At 43.2% G+C, this 22773-nt stretch overlaps 1 protein-coding gene across 1 annotated transcript; it reads right to left on the reverse strand.

Annotated features, from left to right (window-relative positions):
- Positions 1–12445: 12445 nt before the first annotated feature.
- On the reverse strand, positions 12446–22725 carry TMEM130 (transmembrane protein 130; the record flags this gene model as incomplete). The annotated part of the gene is made up of 8 exons (XM_084296056.1): positions 22640–22725; positions 20163–20453; positions 18220–18388; positions 17386–17555; positions 16685–16769; positions 14482–14684; positions 13318–13430; positions 12446–12622 (listed from the first exon to the last, which is right to left on the reverse strand). Exons 1-8 carry the CDS (start codon positions 22710–22712, stop codon positions 12446–12448), a joined length of 1281 nt encoding a protein of 426 aa, XP_084152182.1. The 5' UTR covers positions 22713–22725.
- Between the last annotated feature and the right edge of the window lie 48 nt (positions 22726–22773).

Below are 22773 nucleotides of genomic sequence, written 5' to 3' on the forward strand. Positions count from 1 at the left end.
GCGCTGCTGGATAGGGGCTGGTGAATGGTGCGCGGTGCCTAGGAATGGGGCTGCCTGCATCTGCCTGAGTGGGGTGAGCAACCCAGCTAACTCCATACGCAGTGGAGATGTAGGAGTTATTGTGGCAATAACCTGTTGAGTCACTGTTTTTTATTGTACAATTATTTGTGTTCAGATCTGATGGCTAAATAATGTGCAATACTGAAACACTACAGGAAAGGAAATGAATGCAGCGAGCATTGCTCCGCACGGCAGAATGTCCCTGCTGAATAAAATCTATAGCTATTTCCCTCAAGCTCTAGTTAATAAGGTTCTAAAAATGCTGGGTGAAGTCCTTGGGGGCTGGTGCCCGAGTGCAGTTCAGAAGAGTAGCCTGAAGTTCAGACACTTCTCTAAAGCTTCTCTCATCCCTTTGAATGCCATGAGTCTTCAAGCCTGGGCTGAAACCCCTGCCAGGACGCTCTTCTCGGCAGTATTTCAACTTCCTAGGTTCTCACTGGAGGATGGAACTGCACAGGCACACAAACCTCGTGTCGTTTCATGCTTAACACCAGAGGTTAGTGGTGCACTGGGGACAGGCAGCGATTTGGGGTGGCAGGAGCACCGAGGTGACTGGTTTCAGAGAATGGGAACGCTTGTCTGGATCAACGTGTGGAGTGGAAGAAGCCTCTGGTGAACAACTGGAGGAGCACTTTGCAACCTGTCTGTATTTACTCTATGGCCATCTTGCTTGTGAAATACCTCGTCTAGTGTAATGCAGGCCAGCAAAGAACAGCCCGCCATCTGTAGCCACCCCCCCCCCCCTACCACCACCACTTGGAGGTGGTGCACATATCCCCAGTCTGCCAGGTCCCTAAGGCAGCACCTCTAGGAGAGATGACAGTTTTCTGTAAAAGATAAGATTTCAGTATGAAGCATCTATTCTTAAGAGAAATAGCTTTTTATTTTATTTTATTTTAGATACAGTGAGCCAAAGAGAGCCTAGCAGCTCTGGATTTCTGGAACGCATCCCTCCCTACTAGAGCTGGCAACCTGTCCAGGACACTCTTACAGAATATATATATATATATATTTTTTTTTATTATTTTTTTTTTTAAATTGGATGTGAAGTGTGCTAGTGGAAATCTGGTATACAAGGGAGTCCATGGCATCAGCAGTACCGTGCTGATGCAGCTGATCACAGCATCTTGCTGCAGGTGGCCGTTCCTGGCACCCATGGGCTGGCTGATAGGGGAGGCAGGGGCTGGGGACTGCTTCTGGTGTGTGTGCCTCTGAGGGTGATGAGGCTCCTTGTTGTGGCCCGGCCCTGGTCCATCAGTTTGCTTTTCAAGGTGCAGCTTTATCTTCTTTGCCACCTCTGTCTTACCTCGCTGACCACCAGCCTCCCTTCATTTGAGTCCTTTGGCAACTGTGTCAGCTTTGAAAAATCTCATTTTGTCTGAACCACACAAAACTATTTAGAAATTGTGTGGCTACAATGATGTGTCAAATCTGTGAATGTTGTCTGGTTTGGGCTTTGAAGGGAAGTGCACATGAAGAGAGAGGAGGAAGTGTATGAAAATCCCCCACTTGGCCTTAAGGCAGTGATGACTAAGGGCTGTCTACACAGGAGTTTCCTCTGTGAAATTATGAGGTAATTCCCTGAATTAGGTAATTCCTGAAGTGAAGTGCTTTACTCAGCTCCCATTTCTGTCTGCAGTGTCTGCATCCGTCGCATCCCTCCTACAGGTTTCTGAGGCACTGACATTGCTTTATTTCTAGTGGCAAGAGATGGAGGGGCCTAAGGTGCCTGCTTTAGTGGAGACCTTGCACAGAACATGGAGAAAGCTCAAAATGCAGATTCGGTGTGTGCTGTCACCATACGTCTGCAGAGCTTCGTGATCGAAGAGCGTCTGTGCTACTTGGCCTGGCAGACCTCCAGTGCTACCAAATGCCTGAAAAGATGCAGCTAACGCAATATTCTGGCAACCTTTATTTGGAACAGAGCTGCTATAAAAGTCTCAGCAAAGACCAAAACCAGTAAAGGTGGATTAAAGATGAGTGAAATTCTGGCAGCGATGCAGCCCTGGGTTACTTTCTTCACAAAAGCCATCCTGATAAACAGGAATCCAGCAGGACAACTTCCAGAAGCAGAGCGAGAGTTGTTCCTACAGGACCCTGTGTGTCAGTGCTCGTTCAGGCTGTGACAGTTGGGGTGGCATTAAATGCTCTATTAAGGTGTTAGAGAAACGGGAATAATGGATAATAGCTATGAACGCTTTAGCTTTTAGAGTATGTTGCAGATTGTCAGGCCACCAGGATTTGTTTAAGCTGTTGAGATGCAAGGACTCTGTTTTCCTCATGCCCTTCATGATGCTTCTGGCTCCTGTGACACACTGAACATGGGGAGGAAGCTGAGGGGCGGTCTCAGTGCAGCTCTCTGGATCCTTGATACGCTGTTGAAGGCTTTTTGATTGCAGTGTTGTTTCCTCTCAGAGCCAACGTGATTCCCTTTGTGCCGTTATAAAACACTTAACAATCTTTCCTCTGTTTCAGGAGAAAGGAAGCCACTGAAAAAATACATAGCCATATATATTCCAGAATTTCTAGGCTAAAAATTGCAGCACATTTAAGATGTGACTGTGGCTCTGCAGGCTCTCACACCTCTGAACAGTGCAATGTCATGCTCCAGAACTTCATGGCCTTTAAGATTCAGTGCTGGGCTTCTAACACACATTGCATTTATTTATTTTAAAAGTTATAATGCTGCATATCACTGGAAAAAGGAAATACTTGTTTACCCTCTGGGTTGAGCACTGATTAGTAGCCGTGTCAAATCTGAATTAGAAATATTTCAAATAGTGGCATTCGCCAGCAAATAAAAGGCATATTAGATTATTTGAGAATGTTTTTATGGCTCCATGTGAGTAATTCAACAGATGGTACTAAGGCACTTCGTTACAATGTGAAAGGAATATGAAAAATGCTCTTACTTAAAATGTGAAAGTCAGCTCTCAAAAATTTCTACAATAGCTTTCCAGAAGAGTGTGGCATGTGCAGAACAGTTACAGAAGTAAACATGAATCTTTCATGGCATAGCCTGCCTAAAGCCTTGAGTAAAATCAGGTAGTAATTGTGTCCACATGCACGCTGGGGAAAACATTTTGCATTCTGTGGGGGTCTCTGCCCCTCTTGGACCTAGATGGGTGTTTTTACATCAGGCTGTGCTTGTGGAGCCTGCGAGTTACGGAAACATGTCCAGCTGCTGTGAAATCATGCTAACTTTGAGGCATAAATTAGGTGGAAATTTTCCAGATTTGTATTTAAAAATTGAGATACTCAAGAGCTTTGGAACTAAACAGGCCCCATCTGTTTTAAAAATTATACAGCATGAAGAATGCGCCCCAGTATGCATCAAAATTTGGGATGTTGTATGAGAAATAGCAACTTCTAGGGTAACAGATTTCCAAACAATGATTTTGTATGTCTCTTCTTGAAGCAGTCTGTTAAATACACTCATTGCCTAATTTGCTTTTAGTGCTAACAACAAACTGCTTTAAGGTCTGATTTTGTGACCGAAGTGTTTTATCTCATCTCACGACTGGGCCCTATGACCTGGTAGGTCCTGCTCGCCTTGGAGGGGGCTCAGTGGCCCACCCAACCCATGGCCCACGTGCTGCACAGCGTCTCTATGAAACAAAGATGCTCTGACTGTTCATACTTCTCAATCTCACTTGTGTTTGGTGCTGCTGAAGGGAATGTGTGGCGATATCTGAACGCTTTATGGCCTTTGCATCAAGTAACCCTTCTTGTTTTCTTTCATATTTCTCTGCTGACCATCGGGCACTGTGCTGCATTACTGTAGGAAGCAGCAGAGCACAGCCCCACACCTGGGGCCTGCGAGGGGCTCTGTGTGCTCGTGGTACCCAGGAGGTGTTCCACTGCCTGCATTACTGAGTGAGGGCACTGCTTTAGGGAAAGGGCAAGAAAACAGAAAGCTTGGCTCAAGGCTTGTGTAAACAGTTGATAGCAAGTAAACCAGGGTGTGAAAGGACAGAGCATGAGCTGACGCCCTGAATGCCTTCGCATGAAGCAGCTTTTTTTTACTCGGGAGCGTGATAAGGCCCCAGACAGCTGCCCTTCCACAGGCCCAGCTGAGCCACCAGCAGATGCTGATGGTCCAGATGTGTCTCAGCGCTTCTGTGCCAGAGGTTGCTGCCCTCTTACAGGGGTTTGCATGAGCACACCCTTAGCTCATGCAGCAGCAGCAGGGTTAGCGCAAACTGACCAAGTGGGCTGGGGATTTGGCTGATGGGAGTTTGGGAGTGCTCCTCTGGGTTGCTCAACAGGGCCAGAGCAGGGGCAGGGACAAGCGCTGGGGAGTGCCCGGCTGGAGAGGGCAGAGGGCAGCCCTGAGGCTGAGGACATCTGGCATGGAAGAGCAGTACCTGAAAGGTGAGTGCAGAGGGGGTAATGAGCCATGAATTCACACCCATCTCTGTGCGGTAGCTGCCTCTTGTTAGGAGATGGTGAGCTTGCTGTGTGTCACTGCCAGGGAATGGCACACACCTTTCTGAAAGCTTGCTGTGATGTCGTACACAGGCCTTGATTACCCTTGTCCTTCTCCTTGGCTCTCAGAAATACATTCTACAGAAGCCCATATGTAACAGAAAAATCCCAAAGTATGCAATTGCCTCCTACTTTTTTATGCTTTTTGCTTCACTTTGAAATTTCCCTAAAGGAAGCTATGCCTTCTTCTGCCTCCTTTTGGATAGAAAGTCCCTTTGTACCATCCTGATTTTGCCACTGTTTTTTTTTCCTTTTTTAATTGAAAAGTTTGTTTTGGAGTTGTTTCTCCATCCCTGGCAGTTGTTCCCCTGGAATTGTTTGTTTTCACATGATTCGCCTGCCTGTGTTCTGTCTGTGTGGTGAACACCAGCAGAGTGCTGCTTGCTGATAACCGTCCATGCCAATAACCATACATTTGTCACTTGCCTCGTGCCACTGCAACCCTCCCAAACTCATTGACAATTCATCGCTGTAGCAGCTCAAAATGTGACGAGTATAATGGGTGCAAGGTTGCTGTTTTGGCGCGGCAGCTCAGCATCCTTGTGTCTGACATCCTGCTGAGGCTGGACACCTGGAGGGTGCTTTCAGTTCACCTGTCACTGAACTGTGCCTGCTGTGGAATGGGCATGGGGGGTTTTGCACAGCTCCGTCTGACCTGGACAAAGCCCTGGGCAGGGCTGGCTCCATTGCTGGTTATTTGCTTGTTTGCTTGTCCTGTAACAATGTGGGAAGCTCCTGAATGGAGAACAGCTCTTTAAATCACAGGGCTGTCAGTGGCTGCAAACATCTGCTGATACGGGACGTGTAATCTCTCCTCTCAGACCTTGACATTGCTGCCTAATCTCCGCTATTTGTGACTACATTTTTTTTTCCAGGAGTTATGTAAAATCCGTCATGGGAAGGAATCACTGTGCATTTCTCATTTGAATGCACAAATTGAACAAACACACGTATGTATATGTCAGACCCCAGGGTGAGCTAGTGGAAGGGTTACTGCAAGCTCTGGGAAAGCCAAATGGACCCATCCGTTAGTGCATGGGATGGAGCTGTTGAGTTTTCAGGTGGTATGATAATGAAAAGTAGACGTGCTTGGAGTCTGGGCAGCCCTGGTGGTGACACCCACCAGCACCCTGTGTGTGCCTGAAGGACTATACACACAGAGCCGTAATTGCTCTCTATTACCGTGCTCGTTGTTTTGGAACAGAGAACTTTTCTGTACTGGATCAAAGAGCTGCCTTTGATTAATCAGTTTGGAAATGAAAGAATTTCAAGTTCTCATTTTTTTCCTTTTTTTAAGGGGACATATTTCAAAAGCCTTTTGATCTTTGGTGCTAGGTATTTAGTGCAAGGCAGGTATGATTTTACAAAAAGAACCACAGCAGTCTTGTTGTAAAGGTTGACTTATTTAAAGCCCTGATCAGAAAACACTGAAAACACATGTTCAGCAGGTCCTTCAATTTCAGCAGGTCTGTGCACACTTAGGGGGTTGCTCTTGTGCTCATTCTTTAGCAGGATCACCAGTTTGAAAAAGTAAAATCAGGCCACTGGTCTGTGGAAAACAAAAAAGGTAACGTCTACCGTAAAGGTCAGAAAATATTTACGTGGCATCTTACACTAACAGAATGCAGGCAGCACAAATCTTTACAAATAGGCATCCTGCTGGTACCGATTGAAATGTAGGAGGCAGTTACTCTCTCTCAATTGTAAGTGCCATTTGATCCCCAGGGAGGCATTTAATGGATGATATTTCCCTACTGTGAGTCCTGTCTTTTCTTTCTGTACTTCGTCAGTAATAGGTGAGGGTCCTCCTGTTCATCAAAAATGTATGTGCTGCTTACCTGATTTCTCACAGACTGCCTTATGAGAAAGGATGTCACTCCTACAGAACTAAATGCAATTCTTTACCTTTAATTACACGCTGCCTTCCTGTCTGCAAGAAGGTTTTCCCTACTACTTATCACCAAGCCCAAAGAAAGGAAAGAACAGAACAGAGAGAAGAGAATAAAAGCAGAATAAAATAACAGCTATTTGCAAATCCACTTGCCTCTGAAAGTTTCCCCTCCCGATCCAAGCTGCGTGGCCTGGATCGGTCTCGAGGATACTTCAGAAAGCAACTCCTATCTGTGATGAGACGTGGATGGGAAATGGATGCCTCACTCCTTCTGTGGGGGTGGACCTGTGATATGAAACACTTGTGTTACTGAGTATGAATAATTTTATCCACAAGTGAAATCTTGCAGTTGTTTGACAGGGTTCAGCAACACTATTCTACTGCTGTTAAAGAGAGAAAAATCACAAGAAAGAGCTCAAAATATCACAGGTAGAGCTACCTGGAATAATTTAGACTTGAAACTCAAGCTGGAACAAAAACTCGAGTCTTCCCCTGGCAGCTCAGGGGCTGACACTCACTTTCTAATACTGTTGTAGCCAACAGCTCTCCTATTTTCCTATATTTTTTCCACTGAGATTTACTCTATTATAACCTTGATTAACTCCACAAATGCATACATTATTTAGTAACAGAAATGCCTTACTTTAAATACGGTAAGACACTACACCATGCAGATACAGAGCCTCCCAGGAGCTGCCAGGTGCTGCTGGGGAGCGGAGCAGAGCAACTCTGCCTTTGTGACTGCAGCAGCCAGTACAGGACAGTGGGGAACCCACTGCACCCTACATCCTAAACCTCCTCAGGCAGTGAGGAACCTGCTGCACCCTCCGTCCTAAGATGGAGCCCTCCTCGTCTGCCATGACCTGCGCAAATGCGCTGGATTCAAGTGTGATCACAAGTGAGTTCCTCGCACGTGGAAGAAATTCAGTATTGCCTAGGAAAATTCAATATTGCCTAGGAAATGCTTTTTGCGTTGCACACCAGCTCCCCAGGTTTGGGTGCTCACCCCATTTCGGGGGGTCACTGAGACTCAGCTGCTGGCCTTTCCTGCTGGCCTTTCCACCAGCCCCAGGAGCCTGATTCTGTGTCTGCACTTAGGTGCTGGGGTGCTGTGCTGAAGCAGAATGAAACCTGCCCGGTTTCAATATTAGCTTGTTTTTATTAAGCTGAGCGTTTTGTTAGGTAGCTTGGGGTGGTGAGAGAAATGCATTAAACTAGAAGTTAATTAGTAAGGGAAGACTGTGATTTATCAAGATTGAATGAAAGCAAGGGTATTGCTATTTAATTAGGCAATGTGTTTGGATTTTTTGATTTATTTTCTTTTTGATTTAATTCAAAATATTACAATAAATAATTTGTATATAATGAAAGAAAATAGATTAAGGATAGGAAGCTGAAAAGACAATTAAAAAGCTCTATCACTTTATTTAGCTGTTAAACACATGCTATTGATCCAATAAGAGATTTTGTTGCCGTTGTCCGTTCTCATTTTGTACTTAAACTGTAGCTGAAAAGGGACTTTAACTGACATTTGTGTTACCAGGAAGGCCTGAGCTCATGGAGCTGTTGAACCAGAACGTGCCTGTTTGCTGCTGCTTCTGCTTCCCTGTTCTGAGACCTACCCAGCAAGTAAGAGGGGCTCCAGGTGCTTTCAGGAGCTGTTTGTGTCAGCTCTGTGCACACAGTGCTTCTGTGTTCTACTGTGGGCTGCTTTCTTCTTCATTTTCCTTAATTTAAGGTAAGTCATTGTGGATTGACACTTCACAGTTACTGTCCTTTATGAAAAACTGTATTGTTTTCCATCAGGGGTGGGCCTAACCCCACCAAATGTCTGCTCATGCAGCCTGTGAGGGACTCGGACGCTGATGTTGGGTCCCGCAGAGCGGGGTGTTGTCTTGCCAAGTGCATTGAGTAAGTTACAGAAAGCCCTCTCCCACGAGTGTTACAGCCTGCATAGCTTGCTCAATCTGTCCATCCACCCGCTTCCAGCCAGAGCCACGGAGCTCACCCCGCGTGGGGCAAGAGTCTATTTGCGTAGGGACCGACACCGAGTCATTTTGCATAGCTGCTCGGGGTGGCACCCAAACCTGCGGTATTTGTCTTGCAAACAACTCGAGTTGTTTTATCGAACCTGGTTGTGCATTCAGCTTGCATGCCACAGCGAGGAGCTCATAAAAAATCATCACTGGAGCCTCCGGCAGCAGCTCCCGCTGCCCTGGTGGAGCAGGATTACTGTGCGTGGGGAGCCCCCTGCTGCGCAGCGCGCCCTCGGGCTGCACAAGAAGCAGGGCTGGGCAGGTGGGCTCAGTGGATCTGCAGCTTTTTAATCACGGATTTTAGACAGGTGTCTACAGCTGCCTTGCTTGGCACTGTGCAGCAAGCTCTGTATCTCTGTACAGCTCCCTTCTGCCTCCTGTAAACGGTGATATGGCACTTCCCTGTCTCCCAAGACCACTGCGAGTAAATGCATTTGGCTGGGGTAGCCCTGGGACCACAGAAGCTTTCTGCTAGTGCTCCAGTGTAATTTGCTCTTGGAATTGTCAGTTGTGCAACTATGGCATTTTCTACCCCAAAAAAACTATATATTGCAACTGCTCTGCTTGTGCACACTGCTGTAGGAATTGCACATGCTGGCAATGAGCATACCCAGCTCAGAAAGAAGTTTCTGGAGCTTCTGTGTTCCCCATGTTGGTGTCTTCAATATAAAAATCCCCGTTTGTAGTGCTTAGTGAGCTGTCAGAGTTGAGGTCTGCAGGATTGAACAGTTTTGTGACAGCTGCAGGATAGCACTTCAGTTTCCACGGAAACTGGCAGTGGCTCTCCAAAATCAAGGTGAAGTGTTGGCTGATTATCTAATAATAATGCTGAGCATTTAAATATGATTTTTTTCACCATCCTCTTGCTCAAACAATTGCTGTTCCTACAGCATCCAGCAAGTGCTATAGAGGTCTTGTGAATTCAAAATGTTGCCACAGCTTGGGCTGTGTAATCTGCCTTCCAGAAAGACAGATTTCAGCCTTGACCTGGTCAGACGCTGAACCTTACGCTCTGCTGTTAAGATGAAGGGCTAATTTGGCCCCACATCTACTGCACCAGTGTATATGAGACAAATTAGAGAAGCACGGCATTTTTTTTATTTTTATTTTTTTTTAACTTTTACCATACATATTCATACTATGCCTTTCTGGGACATTTTTGTCCTCAGATGCATTTCCTTGACAATAATTCTTAGTTGCATAAACTTCTTATCTGCTTCCACTCTTGCTTATCACCTGAATTTAATTGCTCCTTGTCTTTGTACTCGCTGGACTCTTGTTTTGTATCAGTGAGTTTCATCGTTTTGCTGAACATTCCTTCTTCCAGGTCATTGATTTCTAAGGTTAACAAAATGAATCCTCCTGCTGATCCTCGTTACGTTCCACTAATCTCCTTGCTATATCCTGAACCGCTCAATTACCTTTTGTCTTCAGTTTCAGAGGCGTTTATTGAACCCACAGATCAGTCTTCTGTGCAGGAAACAGTTTAACTTTAGATTCAGGAACATGTTCATGAGAATATTTCTTATACCTCAATTTGTTAAGGTTGTTTAAATTTTCTTGGCTAATTTGCTTCTTGACATGCCCTTTTATGTGTACTTTTTCCACTGCTTCTTTTTTTTTGCAAGAGATGTCTGTCTTTCTAACCTCTATTCATTTCTGTCTGCTCTCCAGTAATATCTTCTACTATTTGGTAGCGTTGACTTTCTGCCTTGCAGCCCTTTATCTTTTCTGCTCTTCTGAATAGTTTGACTCCTTTGCCATCCTTTGGTCATTTTAGGAAACCAATGTTCCTCTGAAGGGCATTTGCTCTGTTTTCTTCCATAAGAAATTGAGGATTTTCTTAGGCCTATATTTTACCTGCCATATCACTAACTTGTGTCCCTTGGTTTTTGACTGAGAGTGGGATGGTGGGAGGTTTGGCACAATCAGCCATAACTCAGACATAATGGGGAGAGCACATAGACACAAAAACCCCAAAGTGATGTGTGTAGCCTAATACCACATGAGACCCTTTGCATAAGTTAGGTATGAACGGTAAATTGGGCAGAGCATGTGCCTTTGGGTATCCTCATCCTCCATCCAAAGTTACCACCATTTCAGGTACCTACACCTGGCACTCTTTGCTGTCTCATAGTTAGTGCCTTTCTGGGAGTGAAATATGGAGGAGGAAGGACTTCTTCTAGACTCTTTAAGGTGCCAAGGGGTTGTTTTCCAGGTGTATTATCCCAGGAAGTGTCACACATCTGTCCCAAACTTAAAAAAAAAAAAAAAAAAAAAAAAAAAAAAGCCCAAACTAGTGCAGAGAGTCACTGTGCAGTTTGTTTAGGGCCACTGTCACTCTGAGTTGTGTTTTTCATATTGGAAATCTGGTATTCCCAGTGCCCAGTGACCGTGTAGCCATTTACAGAACACACTGATGTCCCGGAACAAGTCACGTACCTTTGGCAATGGCTCAGGTGGCTGCTATCTCAGGAATAAGCAATAAAACTGAAGCTCCTAAGAACAATAGCTTCTTTGCTAGCCTAAGGAGAGGCACATTCTTAACAGTGACTGAATATGACTGAAGATAAGAGCTTGACACTGGGGCACTGAGAAGGAACACAAAGGACACCACTCCTAATCAACAAGTTCACTTATAAATACATCTTCTCTTATAAAGCCAAAATAAGCTCTGCCCTGGAAAGAACTTTTTTTGACAAAACCTTGGATTTACTGGATCAGTTATTTTAGATAATCCATTTTGCATGTATTAATTATCAAAGCCCTTCAGAGGTTATATAATTCTATTCACAGACGAACCGAGACTCTGGCCTTCTCTAAGGAAATGCAGAAGTTGGATGCGTGAAATAAAAACCCTGAAATCTAATGGTAAATCCCCTCCCATTCAGTGCACCTGAGAAATTATGACATACATGAAAAACCCCAAGCCCACAATACCCATAGGCTTTAACTCAGAGGTGGGGAAAATGTAAGTGTCATGTTTAAGAAAAGAAATGGCCCCAAATGCAGTTCTGCATGAAAGCCTCCAGGGTACTCTGAAATACTTCATAGCAGGAGGCAAAAGCTGGCTGAGGAGGAAGCTGATCACGGAAGATAGTTTTTATCAGGCAAGAAGTTTATACAGCCTTGAACGTTGACTATAAATTGACTGTTTTGCTGAGCAGCTTTGAGCTACTGGTTATTGCATTTTTGAAAGTGGAGCTTTGGTGACTACCTGGATAGTAACGTAAGGAAAAAAAAGAACGAATGTTCTGAAAAAAAACGCTAAACAGATTGAAGTGGTGCACTACTGCATGCAAGTCCTGGAGATGGGGAGGCTTTCACAGCAGGTGCTGCCATCCCCCAGGAGCCCTGTGAGCAGCTAGCTCTCCATGAGCAGGTCAGCAGCCACTGTGGTCCCACAGCATCTCGTTAACTTAGAAAAGGGCTCCTTTAAGATGGAGGAAAAAACACAACATAATTAGAGAGCCTGCTTCATTGGAAGCACCTAGACTAAACCCTTTCCCAATCTGGACAAGTCGGTTCCCTTTTAGAACAAATGTATAGTCAGCAGCCTTCTGGATAACTTGCATTTCCATTAATATTTTTTATGGCATAAGAAAGAGAGGTATGTTCGTTTTAAGCATTATCTTCTTTGAAATAGACAGCAAAAGGAACAGAGAAATTATAAGAGGTAGTGAGTTTAGCAAACCTGCACATAAAATATTTTTTTCATAAGAATAAAATGCTTTTACAGCTGTAAATGTATACACCCGTATAATTTAAAAAAACAAAGCTATTTTTACTGTGTTTCAGGCTCTTTCTTTTTTGGATCACACAATGAAACGCTCAAGTGCTGGACTTAGCAAAGTGGTTAACCTCATCACATTGGCAAAAATAAATCATTCATGCAGCACTGGGCTTGTAACTCACCGTAAGTGAGAAAGTTAAACTTGGAGTTACTGTAACCAAAGTGCAATTGTGTTCTTCACACTGTGTACATTTTGACTGGCTTGTAAAAAGAAAGTAGAAGTTCATGACTCTCCCTGGCAGTTTCTTGAGGTGACTGAAGAAAACATGATCTGCAACATATTTGGCAACAGCCTGGCTCCGAATGAGAAGACAGGTTTTTATCAGACAGTGGAGAAAAGTCGAAGTCAGCTACCTGGAAAAGGAACATTGAAGAGAGCACTTTTAATTCCAGTCTTACCTGTTCAACTAAGACAAGCAAGAATAGTTTGGGCCAGAAGTAGTACCTGGTCCTCAACCAGTTTCATTCAGCAACCAACTTTAAATAGATTTCTGACTTTTACCAGCTAGACATGTGGCTCGCAGCAGTCCCCCTAGAGGTGTATCATGCATAGTGCTGCATAATGTAAAATGTATTAAGTATTTTCCAAAGGGCCAGGAAAGCTATCTTTAACTTAGGAGCTCATGTTAATTATACATATGATAATGTAACAAGATATACCAGGGAGATGGAAGGGCACTGGGGAGATGAAGGTCACATCTAATGTTGGGTCCCCATTTAGTGCCACTTCAAGGTAACACACCCAACCTTTCTTATTATCCGCTCTCTGCTTTCTTCCATGGAACCACTTGATAGATCCTCTGGAAGGCATACTTCAGTGCAAGCAGGTGCTTGGCATTGTTAACTACCCATAACAGCCCTGGTAGCTTGAATTATGTTTTTATTTCTCCCTAAGACAGAAGCATGCCTGTTGCTTAAAATGTTTGCCAAGTCAGACAGATACCAGGGAAATGCTCCCTCCCTGCTCCGTTTGCTTGGGGATGAAAGAAGGGGCATGGCTGAGAGGTATCTAATTACTATCTCAGCTCAAAGTAAGAGTAACCGAGTACCTCCACGAGGTCTTTCTGTTGTGTGTTACTTCGAAAGGTCGTGTACAGCACCAGTCCTACCATCACTGAAACCAGAGCGACGCAAAGCAGGACAAAGAAAGCTGGCTGGAGCCCTGGGAAAGAGCACAAGGCGACATTCCTGGAGTGATACAATACACTGAGAAGAGGTAACGGTGAGAAGAAATAGATGTTTTAGAAGAACTTTTCACTTTCTTAGAACAAAGGCCACGGGTACATCAGGGAACAGATTTTTCAGCCCAGCTCACTTCAGGTCTTTCAGAAGTCACAGAAGTAGGAATACAGGACTGTAAGGGTCATTCTTTTTATTTTTCCCTGCTTTCTTTTTGTTTAAACAGCTTAAAAAACAAACAAACACCTGAGCTAGATAGCCCTAACTGTGAAGGATGTCTGAACCTCTGTGATACCCCAAGTGGATAGGAAGGAACCTTGATCAGCATCATTTTCACAGCAACTGGCAGCCTCCAGCAAAAAGAATTTTTGCCTTCTAGCCCTGAGTGCACACCAGTGCCTTCTGGCATCAGCTGCCCTGTATTTACAGAAGTACTGGCCCATGGTAGGATGGCAGAACTGTTACATTATCACAGTTCTGTTGTCATCTTGTCAGGTCCTCTTTATTTGGCTACCTAACCACTTTCTCATCTGACTCAGGGACCCCATAGGGGTGCAAGCAGGTATGGGGAAGCCAGCAGAGACTGCTGGTAGGGGGAACAGAAACATGGAATGAAATGGAGTTGTAGAAAAATCTACCCTTAACAACAACAACAAAAATACTAAAAGAAGAATTGAGACTGCTTAATTAAAACAGTGGTACAGATGCATATGTTTTCCCAGTTATCCTAACTACAAGAGCAAGAGACTATTTAAACTGAAAAATATGTAATTTAAGTAACTCAGTCTTCCCAGGGAACTCGTTAGCTTCAAGATGCTCTTGAGACTAAGGGTTCAGCAGGATACAAGAAGCTCAGAGCAATTACAGTAGGCACATTATAGGGTTTCCTTTCTCTTCATGTTTCCAATGCTTTTGGGGATCCATACTAGTTTCCAGAAACCTCATCTGCAGGCCAGTTAATCCCTGATGTGTTAGAGACTGTCAGATTCCCAGACAATTGGGAATTTGTGCGGCTCAAGCTGGCTGCAGCTCACCTGTCGGCCACACTTTTATTTCATGGTAGGTCTGCAGCATCGTCACGCCATTCTCCACTCGGACGCTGAGGCAATACTGCCCAGCATTGCTGAAGGTATGGCTGAGATTGTAGCAGGAGCCATTAATCACCACCAGATGGCATTTTTCACCTTCCAGTGGAATGCACTCGGACTTTATAAGCCAGCATAACGACAGCGGTGGGCTGAAATGACATAAAAAGAAATTAAAAGCTGCAAAATTTCCAGTTAGGAGCTGATGAATCACTTGGATAAAATAGATTAACTTCATTATTTTCAAAGCTGTTATGCTAACTACAAATAGAGAAGTAATTAACAACACAATCGCTTGGTTCATAGCATTTGTCAATTGAAAAAGGTCTTTGTGATGCTTCTGCAAACAACAAGCCTTTCAGCTGAGAGCTAGATACCTGTGTGGGTCATAGGCAGGCCACTGTGTAGAAAAACCCACAGTCCTGCTCCAACAGAGACAAAAGCAATCTTCTTCCCCTTCTAAGGGAGTATAGGTTGGTTTTCTTTGTTCTTTTCACAGTGGGGATCACTGTTTGTGCTATTGAAGTACACCCAAGACTTCTGATTTACCAAAACAAAACAAAAAAGTGTAAGCTGAGTACAACAGACTAAGTCAGGAAAGTTAAATAAATTACAAGGACCATGTTATTCCCTTACGATAACAAAAAGCTTTTTAGTTGCTATCAAATGATCTATGTGCAGTCCACTTTATGGCTGTATGTCTTCTCACTGTGTCTAGCTGATGCCGTTTATTTACATTTTCAGATCCTTGCTCCAACTGATTCTGCCTGGACTCTCCTTACACACTATGGACTTTGATTCAGACAACAGAGCTTTTCTTTACCGCATTAGCATTTTGTTCCTTATCTGCTCAGGATATTCTCTGCTAAAGAAAGCAGCATGGTTCTGTGTTTAGCTCATTTTCTAGCTTTGTTTCTGATCACGTCTCTCAAACCTTTGTTACTGGTTTTCTGTCACCAACTCCTATCACAGCAGTCCCACCCCGCTGCTAGAGGTTAGATCTGGCAAGCATTGCCCATCCTAGAGCCAAGCCCACTTTTAGGGATCTCAGCTTTGCCTGTAATGGTTTTTAGCTATTCGTATTTACTTGTATGCTATCTCCAGCTTCCAGTCCTGTCAATGTACAGTTCACTTTCTGAATGCAAGCTGTGCTGCTTTGTGTATCAGTACTATTTATGTCTTTGGCAAATGACTGCACAGGGTGCTGCTCCCTCTGTCCTACATCCCTCCTAACAGCCCTGCTCTTTTTAGGTTTGTTTTTGGAAATCCACCATTAGGGCAAACAGCTCCCTAAAGCAGAACAAATAAGGGTCACTCTTCTGGAGAATAAGTGACTTCTACAATCGTGTTACCCCCCCCCCTGCCCCGAAGGAGCTTTTCTGAGTGCTTCAATGGTATTTGAAATGTTTATGCTATATGAAAAACTCCCTCATGTTCTAAATAGTTCAGCTTGAGAGAGCTCTTGCTAGAATCAGGGTACTTATGGCTCTCCTGCATTCCTACAGAAGTAAATGATTAGTTTCCCAAGTTGGCCTTTTCCCACTGTATCACATTCACACTGCGACATTTCTCTTTTCCCTATACAGGAAAAGTTCTGTTGTTTTTTGTCTGTTTGTTTGTTTAAAAAAAACTTCTCTCACTGCTTTGAGCCTCTCTGTCTCATTCATCTTGTGGCAACCTTTACTTTGCCAAACTTATTCCTCAAACCCATCACTCCCACATGCCAAAAACTGCTGCTATTCAACAGGACTCTGAATACAGTTTAATTTAGCGATGGGGAAATTGGTCAAGGAGAAAAATTCAAAAGGGAAATTTAAAATGTTGTTTTTTTCCACTATCTTTCTCTGTCTCATTCTCTTTTAACGTTCTGTTTACAATGATGTAAAGATTCTCATTTACCTATGAGGATTTGCTGAGGAGGTGTACATTTTAACGTTCTGCTTCTCTGTAAAGCTGTGGGCTCTGTCAGGCTCTTAGAGTTCACAGTACTTTAAGTCAAGGAAAAGCAATATTCAACAGTATTTTCTTCAAAGGAAACTTTTTTTTTTTTTTTTTTAAATAGTTCTTTGGGTGCAACTGACTTTTAAGGAAACAGTGGAGGAAAAAAAAACTTAGATAATATGTTCTGGGGAAAGAAGTGTTTGTTACTTACGTGCCATTGATATGAAGAGATAAACTCAAGTTTTCCATTACATGAGTCTCTCTGGAGCCCACTACATTAATGCCTTTAACAGCATCTGAGAGGAAGAAAGAAAGCACATCACACTTGACATGTAAACTTGAAATTCACTGGAATTCCATGTATGGTTTGATTTCATAGACTATGCAGATTTTAGCTGCATCATGTACACAAATAATAATACCTCCATCACACCCAAAATATAAACCTGTCAGTAGAGTTGTTGTAAGTTTTCTGAATGTTTTGTGATTTATTTTTTTTAGGCTATAATCAACTACTTCATTAATCCTTTAATTTTTTTTAAATATGAGTTCATTTACTCCTAAAGCTGATCAAATCAATGAAACTTTCCTAATGCTAGTTTTAGCTAATTTATTTTTTAGGGATAGTCAGCATAAATTGAACAAATCCTCCATAAATTATTATAAACAAATTATTTTAAATTCTAGCTGTATGCAAGACAGTAACAGAAGACAGCGAAACTTTTGATAAATTAAGAAGAAACAGATTTTATATTTTTTGTGAACTAGAACAGCACAAAGTCTGTTTCACAAAGAAAACTCTTCACATCGAAAACCAACGCCCAACCTGTATCACATTACAAACCCACCACCTAGATTGTATCATTACATATACAGTAAATCCTGTTTTGAATAAAATGTTTTATTTTTTACCTAACAGCTTCAAAGAAGTGGTAAAATCACCAGTTTTCTGCATAGTTTCTTTTTCATGTATGATGCTTCCAATTTGCTCCCATTCAGCTATGACTTTCAGATGTACTGTGCGATTCCCCATGGTGGAGTAGTTGCAGTAGACAAAGGGTTCCTTGGTAATCTGATAAACTCTGCATGCAGTGTGAAGAGATATAGAATCAAAATTGGTTTTTATCAAGTACTTGCACATTTATGATTTAAAGTTTAAATGCATTAAGTGTTAAATTATTTTCTTTAATAGCCAGTGCTACATCCAGCTGTGATCCTAATTCTCCTTTATGATCACGGATTAATTCTCCTTTATGAGGATTAACACCTGTGGCGTTACATTGGTGTAAAACTGATAAAATCACATCAGTATCAGACCCACAGTGTATTTACACACTTTTAATCAGTGAAATTAAGGATAGTGCTAAAGGAATTCACAGAATGGAATACAAATAGTGAAAGATGAAAGCTACCTTTATAAGGACTATAGGCTAACTGAAACACTAAGAGGAAAATATAAAGATTTTAAAAAGAATAAAGAAAGGAAGAAAGAAAAAAATGTATTCAAAAACTAAATCTTACATTTCTGTTTGCGTACTTATTTGCATTGGACATATATTTGTACTCAAAAGGAAGAATATAACTGAACATATTTCTTCCTCCCTACTGTAAAGTGGCTTAAGGGTGTACCAATGGGTAAAGGCACATGCTTTGTCCTATGATATAATCAGGATCTCTCTCTAGATGAGCAGCTGAATCAGAGGCATCTTGAATAGTCATTAAAGCAAGCAAAGTAACCACACCTACCCATCTCCAAAATCCCAGTTGTAGACAAATCTTGCTGACTTGAAGTAGTCACTTGGATCATGAAGACAGAAGGAAATCCGGGTCACAGCACCCGTGGAGGAGCTAGAACCATGCCTGATAAATCTACTGTCTTCTATCTGTGCGATGGTAAGATTCCCTGTGATAAATTCTGCAGAAAAATAAGGCAGACAAAGAATGTCAGTGTATATAATTTTCATAGTATGCTCTATGTGAGTGTCAAAATGAAATTTGAAATACATCGCATAGGATTTTCTGTGCCCCAGTCCAGACAAGTAAGTGTATTTTGAATGTGTTAGTCAGTCTGGTTACGTGTGTTAGCAATGCTGTGAGATTAACTGACTTTATCAAGGTTATACAAAGGGTCAATGTGAAGCTTCTAGTAGGACTGAGAGGAAGAATCCTGGACTGATTGAGGTCAATAACAATGTTTACTATTGATTTTAAAAGAACTGGGATTAATGTCAAGTGTTTAGAAAAAGGGATTCAGAATCAAGCTGTTTTGTGCATGCACTTCCTTCACGTTCATTTTGAGTACGTGTATCCTTCGTTGGTTTTGTTTGTTCTTAAAGTTTTAGTTACTTTCCCATTAATTAAATTTTTATTACTGTGAACTACAGCTGCGCTACACATTGTGAATATAGAAAGGATAAAATTTAGATTTTCATGTCTGCCAGATATCCAATGCCTATGTTTGTTTCCAAGGACTAGCAAAAGTTGATTAAAAAACAAAACCAAACCTTTTCTAACCTATGAATAAAGAGGTATCATGATGATATACTTAATCAGATTATAAAGTTAATGGGATATTAATTATCAGTAACAGACTCTTACCCTGTTAAAATTAATTAAAACTGGTTAACTGTTCTCCAGTTGATGTGCAAATAAAAATAGGGCTGATAACGCCGAACTCACTGGAGTTGTAATTTATATTAGTTATTGGCAACCTCCTTGGGCATTTGTGGGTGCTTTTGTTCAGGGAAGGCAAAAAGGTAAAATGGGATCTTACTTTCCATAGCTATAGAAAGCTTCTATCCCTTTTGCTTAAGGCATGAGAACGTAAGTGTAAAGAGGGAAAGGAATAAGTAAACGTTCAGCAAGACAGCAATTCTGAAGCAAGAAAAGATGCCATACATCCTTTTAAAAAGGCTTATCCATTGAGCTCGGCGTTTCTCAAAGGAAAATCTCAATAACTATTCCCCAAAACTTCAGCTGTGCCCTATGGTTAGCTCTTTTGTCCTCACACATCCTTATCTTCAGCTGGCAGCTGGGCCTATTTTGGAGGGTCTAAGTAGAGCAGTAGGACATGTGGTTGAAGGGACATGGTTGCTAGTCCCTGAATGAAGGGGTGGTAGGAAGCATTCAGGTGATATTCATGTCAATCCCTGCATCAGAGATTAGGCTAACCATGCTGCACCATTGGTCAATTTGTCAAAACCACACAAAAACAAAAAAGAAATCTGTGTTTTATGGTTATGAGTATTCCCAATATGCTGAAATTGCACACTGCGATATTTGGAAGTGCAGCCATGGCTTCACATCCAATTTCAATATGATTAAGCAGGAACTTTGAAAGAAAATATAGGCAGTTTTGTTTCGGAAGTTTGGACATCACTGAACAATGCTGATGTGTGAAGTACAGCTACTGAAGCATCTGGTTTCTAGCTTGGTTTCCCTACACATTAGAAGCAGGAAAACACAGGCAGGATCACACTTGCTGCCTGGATGTAGGTAGACAACAGCAAGGCCCAGTCAGTACAGAGCCTGTTCAAAACCACCTTTCAGTAAAGGGGCACACAAATCAAACCCTGTTGGAAGAAGCCACATTTACATCTGGCTTAGCTTTTTTTGATGCTAGCAAAGGCAGCGGCAATTCTGATGTGTACTGAATCCCTGAAGATGTGGAAGTTGTAAAGCTCTTTTACCTGTGATCTGAAGTACAGTGACATTTCTAGCAACTGGCCGACATAACCAACAGTTTCTGTGAGTGACCCAGACAGACACAGGAAAAGTCCCAGGAAATTCACCAGTCACATTAATCATGGAATTCAACTGCCGCTCGTATTTCTCTATCAGAATCAGAGGAGCATAAATCCAGTTAAAGTGATACAAGTTTGATGCAAGGCTGTTGTTCTTAATCCTTAGAGTGGCGTGAACAGTGGCTTGAGCTCCCGTTGTGATGGGACCATTGTTGGTTATTTCCAGATCATACTCCTCTGTGGAAATGAGGAGGGAAAAACAAAACAAAACTTGTAGTACATAAATAAGTAACATGCAATACACATTTTAATTAGCCAGCTGTAGGTACGTGACTCACAACAGCATTATTCTAAAACTTTACCTTTTTTTTTTTTTTTTTTTTTTTCCATTCAACAACCTGGAACAGAAACAGTTGCACATATATATGCATTCAAATGTTAAACAAACTGTTAGAATGGGTCCTAGAAGTGTCAATGTGTCAATAGCAGAAAGGAGTCTTGGATTAGATCACCAAAACTTTGATGAGGTTTTTTATGGGCAGAGCTGGGCTCTGGTTGAAGGTGCAGTAATGATCCTAACAATGCAGTCACTGAACTTCCAGTTATTGAAAGAAGGCCAGGCTCAGCTCTAATCCTGGTTGTTCCAATTAATTTCTAATTAAACACAACTGTCACAAGCACAAATGCAAGTGAAGGTGAAAGCAGAACTTTTCAGTAATATCCCTTTCGCATCTTTTTGATTTCTGCAGCGTTAGTGAGGAACAGAGTAAGGAAGTCAAAGGTGAGGACACAGAAGAGTCCTCTGCAGCTACAGAAAACAAAAGTTACCAGCTAGCCTTAAGAAATCTCTCACTCAGCAAAACTTTTAAAAACATGAACTTTCAAACCCAGATAAGATTTCATCCCCCAGTTTCCTTCTGCCTGCTCTATTGACCCACAGGTCTCTCCCAACCTTACTCCTAACTAATGGAAAAACCTCAGTACCAGTTCCTTCTCTATGATCCACCACTGATTTCCCCATCGAGGAAAGGGCCAAAAATCCCAATGTAAACAAAACTTGAGTATTGAAAGCTGTAAGTGCTAAAAAATATTTTTTTTCACTTCTTGATTTCCCAGACTGGAAGCAGCAAGATGCAGGACCTGTGATGCTGACCCACCCTGCTGCTCTGGATCACGCACCCTCACCTTCCCTGCTGCGTTACCCAAGCCACTTCAGCTCTTCCAGCTACTGCAGTGGGCAGAAACAGGTGAACTTTGGTATTGTGGAAAGGATACATTCAGTTTTCACGTGTATCCCCAGGTTTCAGCACTGGGAAAGCATTTTTGTACTTCTGTGGGTTAAAAAGTAGCAGCGCAACAAGATTAAATGACCCGTATGCCTTAAAGCAAAATAAAACACTGCAAGCTGTGAGTTAGGGTTGAGCTGGGGACAGGATGTGGTGGTTTGCCCCTGTTCCCAAGCCTGTGCCCCTGCTCTGCCTGCCTCTCTTGTGGTGAGCAAGGGGGCAATGCTGGGCAGAGCAGTGCAGCTTTGGGGCTGGGGTTCCTGCCCCTCACCTTCAGCAGCTATGACATTGCTTACAGAGGACTGGAGCTTTGAGCTTCATTAGTTGCACTTATTCACCAATTGCCCGTAATGCATTTTTGTTTGTTTGTTTGTTTTTTCTTCTTTTTAGGCAGGGGGGAGCACTGAGGTCAGCTAACCCCTGCATTGCATTTCCTGCACCAGTCTGGCTGGGATGGTATGAAAAGAAACCCAAAGCATCCCATTAGCATCCTCATTTCATTCCACAGATCACAGGTGCTGGACAAATCTGGAAAAGAACTGTGGAAAGTAATTTTCACATTAGTGTCCAAACGAGAAGTCCTCTGTTCCCATTTCACAACACAAGGAACTGCCCTGAGTTCAGGGTTTTTTTGAGTTCACAGAGAAACGTGTGCGATTTGATGAAATCCAGTGCTGAGACATTTCAGGTCTCTAGAAGATTCAGGCTACACCTTCCACTTCATTTCAGCAATACTTGGGGAAAAAAAAAAAAAAAAAAAGAGTCAGCTGCCTCATGCTTATCTGGCACTTCTCCTTGGAGGCTGTTATCACGGTGCTTCGCCAGCCAGGGCCACCCTGAAGCCCAGTGACTGCAGCAGCCGGAGATTAAGCGGCTAACCCAAGGTCACCCAGCGGAGCAAGGCATCACCTCGTCCTCTGCTGGGCTTCCTTCTACCTTTTCCCCCCTCTAGTAGGAGGCTGCCCGGGTGCCAGCGCAGGGAGCAGGAATAATTTCAGAGCTTTTAGCTCGGGCAGCGCACCCCTCAGCCCCCCTCAGCTCCCTCAGCCCGGGCTGCCCCAGCCTCTCCACAAGCAGCGGGGCGGCCTCACGCCCCCGAACCCCTCCCGGCTCCTCTCGGTAGCGGCGGCCCCTTACCTGCCGCCGGGACGGCTCGGCCCAGCACCGCCACCCCCAGCACCAGCAGGATGGGGCCGCTCAGCCGCAGCATGCTCGGGGGGGCTGGGGGCTCGCCGCGCTGTGGGGCCCGAGGCTGCCGGCGGTACTGCGGC

Source organism: Netta rufina, assembly GCF_964035555.1.
Source record: "Netta rufina genome assembly, chromosome: 15".
In the NCBI taxonomy this organism is placed as follows: Eukaryota; Metazoa; Chordata; class Aves; order Anseriformes; family Anatidae; genus Netta; species Netta rufina.